Consider the following 15277-nt stretch of genomic DNA (forward strand, 5'->3'; position numbering starts at 1 on the left):
CTGACGCGCTTTGTTATACTCGGCCAAAGTCGTTTTAGCGATTATTGCGCCAATCAAGAAGAAGAAGAAGATTTCACTTTTACAAACGAAATCTCCTTCGCGAACAGAAATAGCTAATTGCAGTAATAAATGTCAGGCTCCCTTTTCTTACAGCCCTGTGTAAATATGGGTTTTTACAATTTATAACTTTTTATTGTAAACTGTCAACTTATCATTACTTTCTCCGGTCTCACATTAAAAAATTTCAATAGAATTACAAAATTTTTATGTTTTTGATATAATAAATACACAGATATAAAGAAAAAATAGTATTCAATTGTTGTGGTGGTGCGAGCGATGGGCAGTAAGCAGAGCCGTAATCGACGGCGTCGTTCTGATAGTGAGAATACTCCACATTCTAGTGGAGTACACAGTACAGAGTCGTGTGGTTGTTGTAATCCAGACTGTGAACTAAATTCTGCACATAGAGACCAACAGCAGTCGAAGCAAAAACGCGGCCAGCCTAGATCTAGGTCAAACAGCCAGAACAATCCAAGAGCTGTAAATGTTGTAACCGAGCAACAGCCCTATGATGCACCGCCTATGTGTCATTCACATACAAATGTTTGTTTGAGTCCGTCGAAGAGTCATCTAATAGCGACGCGTGTGGTCATTTGCAAAAAGAGTACCAACTTCAATCGATAGATTACGGTTTGCTTCGCTCTATAGCGTAATGAAAATATCAATTATTTAGCAGGTAAATAGTTTCAATTGAATTTTCTGATAATTATTTTTAATTGTTTTTGTTTTTTTTTCTTTTCGCTATAATCTAAATCTTGACATTTTCAGTGTCATACAAATATTTGCGTTGAAAAGAAAACTCGGAAATATTCTAATCAAAATTACTTAAATCAACAAAAAACAAAAAAATATAAAAAAATAACTAAATAGAAAAAAAAGTGAATTGTAAATAAAATTATATAGCTCCGGCTATAGTTGCGGTCGTAGAAAAGCGGCACTGCTAAAAAGTCGACAACTTCAACGTCTTCGTCAGCAACACTAGTCTCGATGCGCCAAAAGCAAGTTAGTGTTGTTGTTGAGAAATGGGTATAGGTGGAAGTGCACAGCGTCGTGCTCAACATTGTTCACGCTCTCCCGCTGCACATCGGTACGACGATCCCCCTAGGTCACACAATGTATCACGCAATGTGAGTGCCCTAAACGTGGGACCGCGAATCGTTGTACCCGCAACTACTTATATAGATCGGTCCAACGAGTACGAGGTCATGCAGTGTACGTCGGCTAGATCGCTAAATTATGGCCAGCCTAAGCAAACGTCATCCATGCATTCTCGCATAGAATCACGGACATGCGATTATGACACTTCAACACAATTTGCAGCACCACTGCCACTTCCGCCTCCGCCATTCCGCAGTCCAGATGAATTGTGCAATTGTAAAGCTTGCAAGGCAAAAGATGAGGCTTTAGCAGCATCTTTACCTACATCATCAGCTGCAACCTCTACGTATGTACCTCCAAATCAATGCTCGCGAAGCACAATCACTCAGCCACGAGCCACTGCTACACCCGCCAGAGCATACGCCGATTGCGCATCGTCTTATTCAAATCCCCAGAGAAATGCGTCGAATCGCAATTTAAATACGTGCCCTACATGTGGAACATCCACTTCCAGGGCTCAAATCAATTGCTCTGCCGAACGTCCTGTAGCTACTTGCTCTAACCGAAATAGTAAAATATTTGCAGCTCCATCGACTCGAATACATCAAACGGCAATAGCAACACAAACTGAGCCTCAAAAACCAGCTCACTCGGGCTACGATGATGCCGCAGCTATACCAAGGTAAAGTGGTAGGGGTTGTTTGCGAGCGGAACGTGAATGTTTTTTATTTACTGTAGACACACTGAGGTTGTTGTTGTGTAGGGCTGGAAATAACGTTTTTCTTAAGATGAGCTATTTGACGAGAGAGTTTTGTACAAGTAGCACTTTAAGTAGAGGCTATTCCTTCGTTTAGTTAGGGAGTTTCATTTAAGTTATATATCTTTGCAGTTTCCATTTCGACTTAATAATTATTGTAATTTTTATTTCATTTATTAAGTTATAGATTCAAGCCCGTTCATACTAGAGGTACCAAAAGTCTAAAAGATAATACCTATTAAAAATTCTATTTGTCGAAACAAAATATGCGGCCGCCGTAGCCGAATGGGTTGGTGCGTGATTACCATTCGGAATTCACAGAGAAATCGTTGGTTCGAATCTCGGTGAAAGCAAATTTAATAAAAACATTTTTCTAATAGCGGTCGCCCCTCGGCAGGCAATGGCAAACCTCCGAGTGTATTTCTGCCATGAAAAAGCTCCTCATAAAATATCTGCCGTTCGGAGTCGGCTTGAAACTGTAGGTCCCTCCATTTGTGGAACGACATCAGGACGCACACCACAAATAGAAGGAGGAGCTCGGCTAAGCACCTAACAGAAGTGTACGCGCCAATTATTTATTTATTTTATTTATTAAAAATTCTATTAATTCCGTTCAGACACTTCGTAATAGGTGCCAAATTTAAAAACTTTGATTTAAAACTTTTAACAGGCAACGTGAAAACGTAAAACCGTTTTGCAGAATATTGAAGTTTATCTCCTCCAGTAGATCTGGACAATTAGTGATACCACGATAATATCATAGATATCAGTGAGTGCATTATGCGTTTTGAGGAAAGTGAAGGACGTGGTACTATAAAATAAAGAAATTGCAGAGCAAACCGCACAAAGCTTGAACTCTTTCGATCCTTTGCGAATAAAACCCAAATTACTGAGGCATATCCCAACTTTGACTTCACTCAAGAATTATAAAGTATTTTCCTCGTATCAGCTGTTTCTTTTATCTGCATGAGAATTATCAATATCGATGCCTATGGTTTAATAGCTGAGAATGGCAAGTTGTATTGGAATTTTTGTTCAGCAAGGTTGGCAAGTCATCAATCATGAATCGTTTAAAACTTGAACAACACTTCCAAATTGTGGAAATTACTTTAAAAAAATATATCTGTTTGCGAAGTTCATAGAGCGAAGTGTTGAAGAAGACGCCGTTTCCCATCTTGTTCTGAAATTTTCGATAATGTTTTCGTCGAGTTCGTTGTATAATATTCGTTTTGACTATGGTATTTCATTGACTAATTCCGAGGATAGAGAGACTGCGTTTTTCGCTTTATCGTCTACTACCTCTTTCCCTTCAAAGCTCTTATGGCCTGGAATTCATTAGAAATATAGCTTATAATTTACTGCCAATCTTTCTACTACTCTCTGCTCTGAAGAACGATCTTGGACGTCATACTAAACGATGTAATTGCTTTAATGGCTGCCTAAAGTTAACTTTGGAGTTTGTCTCAGTAGTATCACAGGCTATGCCTGCTGCCTTTCCAACTGCAAAAATATCAGTCTCGAATCCACTGCAGTGATCTGGAAGCTTATACGACTTCCTGAAATCTAACTTTGGACAGTATATCCCAACGTCTACTTCAGTAGTAATTTTGGAATCGTCCGTATAAAACTTAAGTATATTCCCTTTGGAGCTAAAGAGCCTTACGTCTTCCTTCTTTTTTGATAGTAATATTGAACCTTTTTCGCCCTTTTCGCTCGTGCAAGAATGAAGCCCATTGTTTGCGTTTGCGTAAAAATAAATTTATTCCCATAAAACCTCTCTTTTGTATTATCATTTTAAATTCTCATGCTCGTGAATAACGTGGAAAGTCCAAGTTGGAATACACCTTAGGAATAATGAGACCAGTGTGATTAACAATGGAGAGCCCTGAGTGGAAAGCAACACCAAGATCCGAAAACTAATTTATAGCAGAAAGACGTGAACTAGTAATGGGTGTTTGGGGACAGAATTAGAAATTAAAATCCAAATTAAAAAATAGTTACCAATGATAAAAGTTTATTTCAATAACGATTACAATGAAGAAAGGATTTTCTTTTAATTATATTATTTCCTCTGAATGCTGACCATTACTGGATATAGTTTTGGATTACAGATTGAAGTGTTTATTTCAACGTTTCCTTGGAAGCGACGACAAACAGACACTCACACATATGCAATGCGTGGCATAGTTTTTTGATCGTGCCTAGAGTCCATGAGTATCTGTCAATTTAAAGCCTATTAAAACAAAAAAAAAAAAAAAAACAGCGGACACCGAGTCGTGCAGCAATACAGCTCGAGCAGGGCTAACGGTGTCTCGTTGAGTTGTCACAAACAAATGGAAGAAGAAAGCAACATGAGAAAAGGCATAACTAAGCATAAGAAAAGGACGAAAAATATGAGGAAGAAGAAAACTGCGCTGGAAGAAAAATAGAGAAAAAATAAATGAAGAATGAAATATACCAGAAACACAAAAAAAAAGTACGAAGTGATAAAAGATGAATGTTCTATACCGCATTTTCTTTCAAACAAATACTCCCATTTATGTCTAACCGAGCAAATTAGAGCGCGCGCAGCCAATCAGTGCTTTGATGGTCTCTAGCAGATGTGCAGAATGCAGAGCTGTGGCGAACACCCGACCGTTAACCGGATCTCAGCGATTTTTAATGAATCAGCTGATTGGCTGACGTAGCCCGGGTATTGACAGCGATTTGTTTACTAAAAAACTGAAATTGTGTTGGTGATATAAATCCATATAGGCCCGCACGTGTTAAAATATTCGCCGCCGTCTGAACAATAACTGATGGGACGAATGTGTGAATACGTGTGAAATCACCGTGCAGAATTCTGCTATTGAATACCCCAAGGATGATGGATTACAAGGTCGCATTTTCAGTGTCGCAGAGTGCATGAATAAACGAACAAAAGGAAGGGGAGTTACTGGTTTGTGAAGAGGAAGAGTAGGCGAAACACACTTTATTGCCAGGGCGTCTTCCGCATTAAAACGCAAACTGCATTTGGAGGTGCTTTTTAAAATTTGTGCTTTCACAATTTAACACGTGGCACTTCCTTTTTATTAGTTTGCCTAGTTGAGATCTCACAAATCACAATATTACCAAGCAATTCAGTGCATTTTCATGTAATTTTTCCTCCTTTTGTTTGTTTTGTTCGTTTGTTTTGTTTTGGTAAGGGACCTGACGTCAGACTTGTCAAAATTGCGAAAAATAAAGTAACTGTTTTGCGAAGACGCTACCTTCAGTACTCAATTCGCCTTGTGAATACCCGACTACGTGGCGGTTGAAGTTACTCTCACAATTTCGCTTCTGATGACCACAGCTAATAATCTATCATCCTTGGTCTCTAGTATTAAGTCTCAATAACTTAGGTATCGTTAGGGTAGTTTAATACATAGAGTTTTTGTACGGTTTTGTACGACATCTAAAACTTCCTAAAGTGCTAGCTCGCATGAAAGCGAATCGAAGTCATTTTAAAAGTAATAAAATACAAAATATGCAACAAAATAGGGGATCGCCCAGAAAGTGATTATCCTTTTTTCATAAACAAAAAGGAAAATGCTTGGCTTCCGTTGAATATTTTCATCAAACCAGCTTGGCACTCAATGTGTTAAGGTATTAGTAACTTATTATAAAATTAAAAACAAATCTTCATATTTGCAGTGGTGGCGCTACTTCCGACTGTACAACAGATTTTCAACAGGAATGCTTGGAGGCGCATAATCGGTTTCGAGCACGTCATCAAAACTGTCCAGTCCTAACGCTGAGCAGTGATTTGAGTCGCTACGCACAACAATGGGCTAAGGTGAGTGGTACAAGGAAGAAAATGTGAGTATTAAGAATCTTGATGGTAAATTGAAATACGATTAATGGCTGACCTTAAAGAAAAAATGCGATAATGTTTAAACTAAGGAAAAGGAGCGTGATTGAGGCCACTAAGAATTACATATACAGGGTGGGCCATATAGCGTTTGCTTTTTGAAGCATCTATTTTTTGAGAATGGTAACACAAATGACATGTCAAATGTGTTCATAATTTACTTAAAGGTTTGACATTTACGAAATGGGACGCTATACGCTTGAACAAAATTGGGAAATATTGAAAACCTATTTCCAAAGTGGTGAGTCTTCTTCTTCCTTTCTGATTTTCACATCGGTGGCTGCGTAAATAAGCAAAATTGTTAGATTTGGGGCTCAGAAAATCCACACGTTACTGTAGAGAAGCAAATGCATCCACAATGAGTCAATGTTTGGTGCGGTTTTTGGTCTGGCGGCATCAACGGGCTATTTTTTTTCGGAAATGAGCGAGGAGCCGCGGTTACAGTAAATGGCGAGCGTTACCGTGACCTGCTCAACGAGTTGCTTCCAAAAATTGAAGAGGATGACATGGACGACATTTGGTTTCAGCAGGACGGTGCAACTTGTCACCCTGACAAAGTTACACTCGTCACATGGTCACATGAGAAGGACATAAATTATTCTCAATACAGTAACTTTATTATTGTAATTAATAACTGAGATAATCAGGCAAGTACTGTAATCTATTGCTGAATTCATTTCAATGCAATTGGTCGAACATTTTAATGAAATTCATTCGGAAGTGAATTACAAAACATGCCCGAATAACTCAGTTTGTCTAAGGTTCCAATCAGCGCCAATCCTATATGATATTTTTAACAGTTTTTCAAAAAATTGTTTTTGTATCTTAGTACGCGCTGAAAGTATATGCTGTACCATTCACCCCAAACTTAGACAGTACTGCTTTGCCTTGCCGCGCCTTCATAGGGCCGAAATAAAAGATTGCCAATATTGTCGATTATTCGCTTTTGCCTTGATTTTGGACTACGTTAGGCTTTCGTCGACTCTTAAAAACTCGTCAAAAAGGCTAAGTCGCCATGATCCTTTAGTACGTCATCTGCGGCGACGTCCTTGAGGGTTTCAGTCTAACACGGTTGTGTTTATTTCGTTAGCTGGTTTGTGGCTGGTGCGCTAAATCTATCTCTATTTACGTTCCCGTATTTCAATTGCAATGGGTTTTTGTCCGCTCCTTGCGAGAAGTTGTTCGTGCGGCATCCAATTTTTAGGACCATATGTGAAGAATTGTTGTGAGCCAACGTTTGACAATGAGTGCAAGCTGTGTGTGGTAGTTGCTTATACAAGCCAAGTTTCACAGCTGGTTTGATATTCGAATTAAAAATCCTTACATTTGTGCGTTTTGTCAGTTGCTCCGAGTACATTATTTTTTTTAAGGCTGGCTTGGCTCTTTTAATTTACGCACTTACATCAGCCATCATTCCGACATTTGGTGTAATCTGGCTTCTTGGGAAGATAAAAGTGTCGACGATTTCGATTTGTTCATCGTACACTGCACTGTAAAAATTGCTTTCCTGCGAGTTTTTGATTTGCATGTATTTGGGTTTGCTCGCATTTATACGCAGACCGACGTGCTCTGCATTTCTCCGCTTTGCTGAAGAGGAGAGCAATATCGTCAGCGTAGTATAGGTCTTCAGGTGTTCAATTCTAATAGGATCCCACAGAATTCCTCTTCTAGGGCTGGTATCAAGGGCGTTATTTAGCACATCATCAAGTATCATTCAAATAGTAAAAAACAGTGGCGATAATATGCAGCCCTGCTTACCTCCTGCTACTGGCTCGATAAGCTCAAACAGAGCACTGTTATGCTGAACTCTACATCGGAATTTGTATCATATGAGTTTTCTTATCCGAACTTTTACAGGTATGCGCTGCATCCAGTCCGATGGGAACTCTTCTATTTCCCATAAATAAGTAATCTGGACTAGATGGAAATGATTTGTGGATATTTTTGGATCTGCTTCTAACGTTTCAGGCTTCACCGAAGCGTGCACGTCTGTGTTCACTGATGGTTCGAAGATGGAATCGGGTGTCGGAGCAGGGGTTTTCTCTAAATCTGCCAATTTCTCTATCTCCTATGAATTGCCGAATACTGCTAGTGTTTTTCGAGCAGAAGTCTTTGCGATCCTGCAGGCATGCAAAATGCTTAGAGAACGTGGGAGCGAGGGAGATATTAACATTTTCTCCGATAGTAAAGCCGCAATCAAGGCTCTGACGACGCCATGGTGCAGAACGAAATTAGTAAACTCCTGTAAGGAGTAGATGAAATCTCTTGGGTGTGCAGCTAACATTTCTCTGATATGGGTTCCAGGACATAGGAACATAGAGGCAAATGAAATTGCTGATGAGCTTGCCAGGAAGGGGACGAAATTGGTCTCAGAGACCTCTTAGCCGCACATCGGCGTCCTCCGGTCAGTTGTTAAAGAGGAACTGCGCAAATTATTTCTCAGGAAAGCGCAGAAAAGATGGGCCTCCATTTTTTCATGTGCTCTTTCGAAAACCCTTTAACCCCAGTACAATATACGCAGGACTTAGAAAGCCTTTTGGACTCCTTGGCATTCAATTTCCAAACTCGTAGCTGTGTTAGCCGGTCACTGGACGAACGGCACACACGCAGAGAAGCTAGGGTTACCACTCAACCCTCATTATAGAAGCTGTGGGGACCTTACAGAGAAGAAAACTGTTGAGCACTTTCTCTGTAAATGTTCCGGCTTGGCAGCTAGACGATTAAGCTCACTGAGTGCTCCTTTCTTCGACAGCCCGGGGCAGTTCACCAAGTCCTCCATTATATCAACAGCTCTGGTTGGCTATATCTGCCTGTTGGAGGTCTCATAAAGGTATTAAAACGCAGCTTCAGTGCTACTTGAGGAGTTCCCGACTGGCTTATCTTTAATAGGAATTTTTGCAAGGCTTTTACCGTGAGTCTGCGGGAACAATCGTATAGAAGTTTTATGTTGTCGATGTTGCCTTGCTGCAATGCCAAATCTAAATTTCCAAAATTCACAAAATATTTTTAGGAGCAAAAAATACATAAAAAAAATAGTTTTCAATTTTTCTCAATTCGATCATTATATACTATATTATTAATATTGTTTTTCTCCAACAGCACTTGGCTTCATCGGGCCGCCTGGAACATCGCCAAGTGCACACCTATGGTGAGAATTTGTATACATCCCGCGGTATGGAGGTAAATGGCTCAACGGCAGTAAAAAGTTGGTACGATGAGGTGCGCTACTATGATTTCTCCAAACCAAATTACAAGCCCGGCACAGGGCATTTTACACAAGTTGTCTGGCGGGAAAGCCGACAATTGGGCGTCGGTATTGCGACTAGGTGAGTGTTTTTGAAGAAATTTATCGTGAACTATGCTAAATTCATATTTTTCTCTCAGAGGTGATACTACGTATGTTGTGTGTAACTACAATCCACCTGGTAATATAATTGGAAGTTTTGACAGTATGGTGCCACCGCTGAAGTGAAGGATGGGGAAAAATTACCAATAAAATGTGATACATTAAAAAATTAAATTTGTAAATGTTTGCAAAACATAATCTATGTGAGGGACGCAGTAAAATAGTAGTAATATCACCTTAGAGTTCGGCGAATCATTTGTAAAATTTTTAGTTTTAGGCACGGTGTTGCTACTGTTCTACTGCGCCCGTTTTGGAGTCACAAATGCACTCTTAGTTGAAGAACATGAACAAACATTATTTATAAGAAGCAATATAAAAATTAATGCCAAACATATAAGAGATTTTATGACCCATTATGCTTATATTATATTCTTAAATACACTTCCTTTTTATATAAGAACTCTTTTATACTATAAAATGACACTAAATTGAACTTTTTATTTCGAGCAAGGTTTTTATTCTAAGAAAGAATTAATTTGGTTTTTCGTTCCCTGTTGCTAAGTTCGCATTTCACGTGAAATGGCTGTCAAAATCTAAATTGCCTTGCCGTGAAAAATGTGTGAAATTTCATGTGCATCTCTCGGCTAAGTAGTACTCAGTGCACGCCGTGAGAATACCGCGTTCCACATGCCAGAAACATGATGCCAGCAACATTTTATCCATTCTATTTAAAATGTCATTTGTCAAAATGTCATTTAAAATTGAGCGAAAACTGACAGTTTGCTTGGGTTTAAAGTGTCTGGGTTCGAATACTCCGAAGACATAGCATTTTTAATCGAAACGTCTTCGCAAGGAGTGTAAGTAAATCTTCTTTATATTTTCTTGTGTCTATATGAAGAGTTCTCCAACAACAGGTGTTATTGGTGGCCACAGAGATCTTGTGATTTAACATCTTGTGACTTTTTTCTTTGGGACCACGTGAAAGAGAAGGTCTATGCCAACAGCCGATGGCCGATTCAACACCTCAAAGATGGATTTCGTGAGGCTATCGAGGACATATGGCAGTAAATGCATTAGTGATGGTCTAATAGGTCCGTCACAATGGGTCCGTTCCGTCCGTTGCGGCAATGAACTTGACTGACAGCAAAAAAGAAAATGTGTGTTTTTATTTGTATTTATTATATTTAAAATTGGCATCTTTTTACTTTTGCTATATGGCAAGTGCGGCAAAAATGACAACTGTTTAAAGAAGAAACATTTTGTTTCGAGAAAATTTTTATCGATTGTTGTGAAGTAAATGCAGAAAACAAATGAAATTTACATTAATTGAATCCATTCAAATGCGCCCTTATTTGTTCGATAAAAGCTTGGAAGAATAAAGAAAAGGCAATGCTTAACAAAGTGGTCCTGAAAAATAAATAAATGTCCCGTTACCGGAGTTATGAAGGCACCCATCGTCTATGACTACCAGTAAGCACTAATTTTATAATATTATATATTTCACAACCAACGAAACCTCTTTTTAAAAAAACGAAATATTTTACTTTCAGGACAAGAATAACTTTTTTTTTATTTTTTATATTCGGCAATACTTTCATTGTCGCACCACAGTACGTTTTACACGCCACGTCAGTCAAACGCGTTGCGTAAACGGACGGAACGGACCCATTGTGATAGCCCTATAACGCGTTGCGAAACATTGTTGCTTTGAATTGAAAAGTCTAAAGCATAGTGCACTTTTAGGCGGGCATTTTAACTCCTCATAAATGTTCTTAACGCACTGCCATGCGCTGTTAAGCGCCGACTATATCATTTACATGTAAGGGGTGCCCAAATAGGTGTTTTATTTTATTTTTATTTTTAAAATTGTTTTGTTTGCTTTTATTATTATTATTATTATCTCAAAATTTCAAGTCGATAGGAGCAAAATGAATGACATTAAGCGTTCATATGCAATTTGTTGTTTTTGAAATCTAATATAACTCAAAATCTACTGCAGCAATCGCTTTATCCTTTTGCATTGTATTTCTTGGCATATTTCACCAGATATTCTAAAAGCCTTTTGGTTTTGCTTAATAATTATTAGTCTTACATTAACAAATCAGCCATGTTTTTTTAGCTAAAATGGTTTTTCGGCTTCTAAATGTTACCGTCTTTTCCCGAAAATAAGACACTGTCTTACTATTTTTTTGGTCCAAAATACGCGCTAGGGCTTCGGGGGAAGGCAAAAATAAAAGAATATCTATATATTTTTATTTAATTTTTTTTGCACAGAATACAGAAATTTCAATTCATTCAATTACAGTCTGGAACATCATCATAAATAAAACTCCGAATTATATTCTGATTTTCTTCCAAATTCATTTCCTGTTGAAGCATTGGTCCAAATCTCTCATGTCTTGCGATATTGTAGCTATCATTAAATGAATACTTCTGTCTAAGTAGCCTGTTCGTAATGCATTGGAATCGTCACTATCAGTTTGTTCCACGAATTTTCCACCCAATTCACAACTTCTTGTAAACCTGGTTTTACAAAATTACCTCGATGATTTCTCCCCATTTGGTTTTCAATATATTCATTGATTTCCATCCGCAAATGATCCTTGAATGGTTTGTTTATTGCAATGTCAAGTGTCTGGAGGTAGTCATCCATTCCTGCCGGAATCATTATTTGATCAATTTTCCTCTCAGAAAGAAAGTTTCTCATGTCTTTAGCGCGGTGAGTACTGGCTGAATCCACAAGTAAACCTCTATTCTGACCCCTCAACAGGTGACATCATAAAATCTTATAACTGTCATTTTTTACCTTTAGTGATTAAAACTGGCGATACTTTCTTGCCATCTCGACGAATCGCCAAAATACAGGTAACACGTGCACTATCGTAACCGGTAGAAGGAACGTAAATTGACGAAGCAGCCTTGTGATGAACTGTCGTTTGAGCTCCTTGACGGTCTCATCCGTAGCAATCATGTTGGAGAGTTGATATTTCCAAAAGTCAATGCCATCAACAAAAAACTTAAACGCAAGTGCCCGCTTAACAATTTCATTGTTTTCCAGGTTAAATAATGTTGTTGATCTCCTTAGTTCATATCGTTTAAGAAAGTTGTCCAACCAGTGTCACGATGCTTTAAGTTCTTCTGTGGGTATATCAAATTCAATTGCAAGGGCAAATTTTTGAAAACCAACCCTGCGCACAACCAAAGCCAATGCTCTCCTGCCTGCAATCCATTCCCAGAATCAATCTTCCAATTCAGAAAATAGCGGCTGCCGATCTGATCTAACTCTGCGTTTTTTCTCATTTCTCTTTGCAGAATGGTACAAGATTTACAACCCTGGAGCCTTCCAGGATTCCCTTTTTGTACTCGACGGAATAGCTCTTTTGTTTTGTACTATTTTTTAACGATTTATTTTTTCCACATTATTTTAACTAGGGACTACTTTCGGAGGATGCCTTATTTTACAAAAAGTTCCGAAAATCAGGCTTATAGGCTTATTTTCGGAGGATGTCTTATTTTCGGAAATACCGTCTTTTAAAAATAAAAAAAAAAAAACAAAAAAAAAAAACAATTTAAAAAAAAAAAAAAAAATTCTTTAACTATTCACTTGATTCCGTTGCAAGTAAAGATGTACACTACACAACAACTGTTTTTTCGAGCAACCTCCGGCGATTTACTCTGGGTTGATTTTCAATATTTTGCAACGAAAATTTAGAGAAATGTTAAAATTATCCATTTTTAAATGAATAATATGACTGAATAAAGTAACACTACCTGTATTGCCAAAAATACTCTTTTCATTCCGAACTAAGTACTTAGTTGTATTTTTGACAACAAAGTTCGGGAAAGTACCATTGATGTCATTCTGGTAATGAAACCTCGGCTCCAAGGCATAAGACCGGTAAGGAGAGAATGACGTTCTATGTTTGTATAAATGCTGCTGGAAATCATTAAGTAAAAATAATGGTTATTAGGAAATCGGCGAATTCGCGTTCATTAAAAATGTTGACAGGCATGCCTGTGGTCTACAAAGGAAATAAAATTGCTTGGATGACCTTAGCTTTATTTCAAGAATAGTTTCACAGAACATTTGTTCCAGAGGTATGTTAATTTTCATCAAGAAAGCATTTCATATTGAAATGCTCCAAGTCACCTCAAAGAAGACGAGTTATAGAGCTACGACGACCAAACATCGATAACGGGTTCCTCCAAACTGTGCGACTCTAATACAGCCCATGGATTAAAACTTTATAATGCTTACTAAATTGAACTAGAAAAGTCCCTCTTAAGTCACATTGTTGTTTGTTGTAAGTCACTGCAAAATATCGACCTGAAAAATAAGCTCTTTAGCTGGTGCATGGGATGGTCTTACTGCAACTTCAATGCAGTCATCGTTTCTAAAACTTTTTGAAAAGCCGTCTGACTAGAATAGTGACGATATCATTCCTCTTGCGTAGTTACGATCACTGATAGCTGATGATGCATCCAATATTCAATTCATTTCAACTTTACTTCGGGAAGCAAAACCCTTGCAGAAAGTCTTCCAATCTGAAATCGAGCAAAGGATGGGTGAACCTCATTCGCAACCCACAGTTTTAAATAAAGAATACTGTATATGTAAAAGAATACTGTAATGAAGACGACGAAAAAGTCGGTGAAGGAGCTAACGATGTGATGCTATATATGAATAAAATTAAATCGGAGAAGGCAATATCAGCATGCGGTGTGTGCTTGGTTTGGTCAGAGCAAAACAATGGTTGCTTAAACGATGTTATGACGCTGCAGAGGCTCAGAGGTTCAGAACAAGCGAGTGTGCACAAAACAAACCTTTCGATTTTGGTTTCTTTAATTTCAAATGAAATTTATTGCTTTAATGTGCATTGAATTAATATAATAAAATCAAACTATTTTAATTTGCATGGTAAAAAGTAAATATTTTTCTGCCGATGTTGAAGTAATTTTTAGGGCGACATATAATATTATATAATTCGTGTTTGGTACTTGTTAGCTGGCATTCAAAAATGACAATGAAAGTTGAGATATGAAAAATCCTGCGTACCATTTTGATAAATCGAACGGAAGAATTAGCGCATACATAGACTTTAAAGAATGGAAAGTAAGTTTTCAAGTAGTTTTTAAACGAAAACTATTTTTTGATTTAACGAATTTTGCATGGGCGGAAACAAGAATTTTCAATCAAAAGTCCCTTCTTTTCAAGAAAGCATCTTTTCAATGTCAGTCCGAGCATGGTATGATAGCCTCAATGGTAATGGTAATGGTAATGGTTGTACGGGTTAGGCTAAAGCATTTATGCGCTGCGACCAGATTTATTTATTAATTAATTAATGAATTATTTAGTACAATATACCGAGGAATCGAACCAGCTCCTTAGGAGAAAGGTCTTTCTCCTCTAGTAGGTACGAGCCCAGGATTCTGTGTCTCTTGTGGCCTAATGCCTTACAGTTAATGATGATTTGTTCCATCGACTCCTCTTCAACACTGCAGAACCTGCATAACCTTGTACTAGATAATTTTATTGTTATAAAGTGTTTATTACAGGCAAATGACCTGTAAGTGCTCCACAGAGTAATCTTAGGCCCTTTTTATTTAGGGTTAGACCAGACTTTGCTCTGTTGGCATTGAAGTTCAAAAACCTTTTGGAGTGACTAAGGCCGCTTGTACCGTTCCAGTGATCCCTGATTTTAGTTTAAATCCATTTTTTGGTTTCCTGTTTTATATTATTTTTGTTAAAGTCGAAAAACGGGGTCGGCCCAATAAATAGCCCTTCTGCCCCTTTTTTGGCATAAAAGTGTGCATTCGCTTTATCTTCGTGTCCCTCGTGTTCTGGTACCCAAATCAGTGAGACCTGATTATGAGTGGCCAGTTTGTTGCGTGCATTGTTTGTTACACTCGATTAGGACTTTTGACTTGAATGTGAAGCTATTCAAAGCTTTGAGAACCGATTGGCTGAACGCAAGTGTTTTAGTTTTTACTTTCTCGAACCCTCTTTTGGATATGATTTCCACAGTTTCCATTATGGCAAAGAGCTCCGCAATAACCTCAATAGTTTGCTGTGTGATATATACAAATTACTAAAATACTGGTAGGACCAGTCTTATTTGCGCACCCT

The 15277-nt window shown here is 38.1% G+C and overlaps 1 protein-coding gene across 1 annotated transcript; it reads left to right on the forward strand.

Annotated features, from left to right (window-relative positions):
- Positions 1-215: 215 nt before the first annotated feature.
- Positions 216-9628, forward strand: LOC129248489 (uncharacterized). Its single transcript, XM_054888049.1, has 5 exons — positions 216-736; positions 829-1840; positions 5588-5729; positions 8904-9130; positions 9189-9628. The coding sequence occupies exons 2-5, from the start codon at positions 1083-1085 to the stop codon at positions 9274-9276; spliced, it is 1215 nt and encodes a 404-aa protein (XP_054744024.1). The 5' UTR covers positions 216-736; positions 829-1082; the 3' UTR covers positions 9277-9628.
- Positions 9629-15277: the final 5649 nt, after the last annotated feature.

Source organism: Anastrepha obliqua, chromosome 5 (genome assembly GCF_027943255.1).
Source record: "Anastrepha obliqua isolate idAnaObli1 chromosome 5, idAnaObli1_1.0, whole genome shotgun sequence".
Classification (NCBI taxonomy): Eukaryota; Metazoa; Arthropoda; class Insecta; order Diptera; family Tephritidae; genus Anastrepha; species Anastrepha obliqua.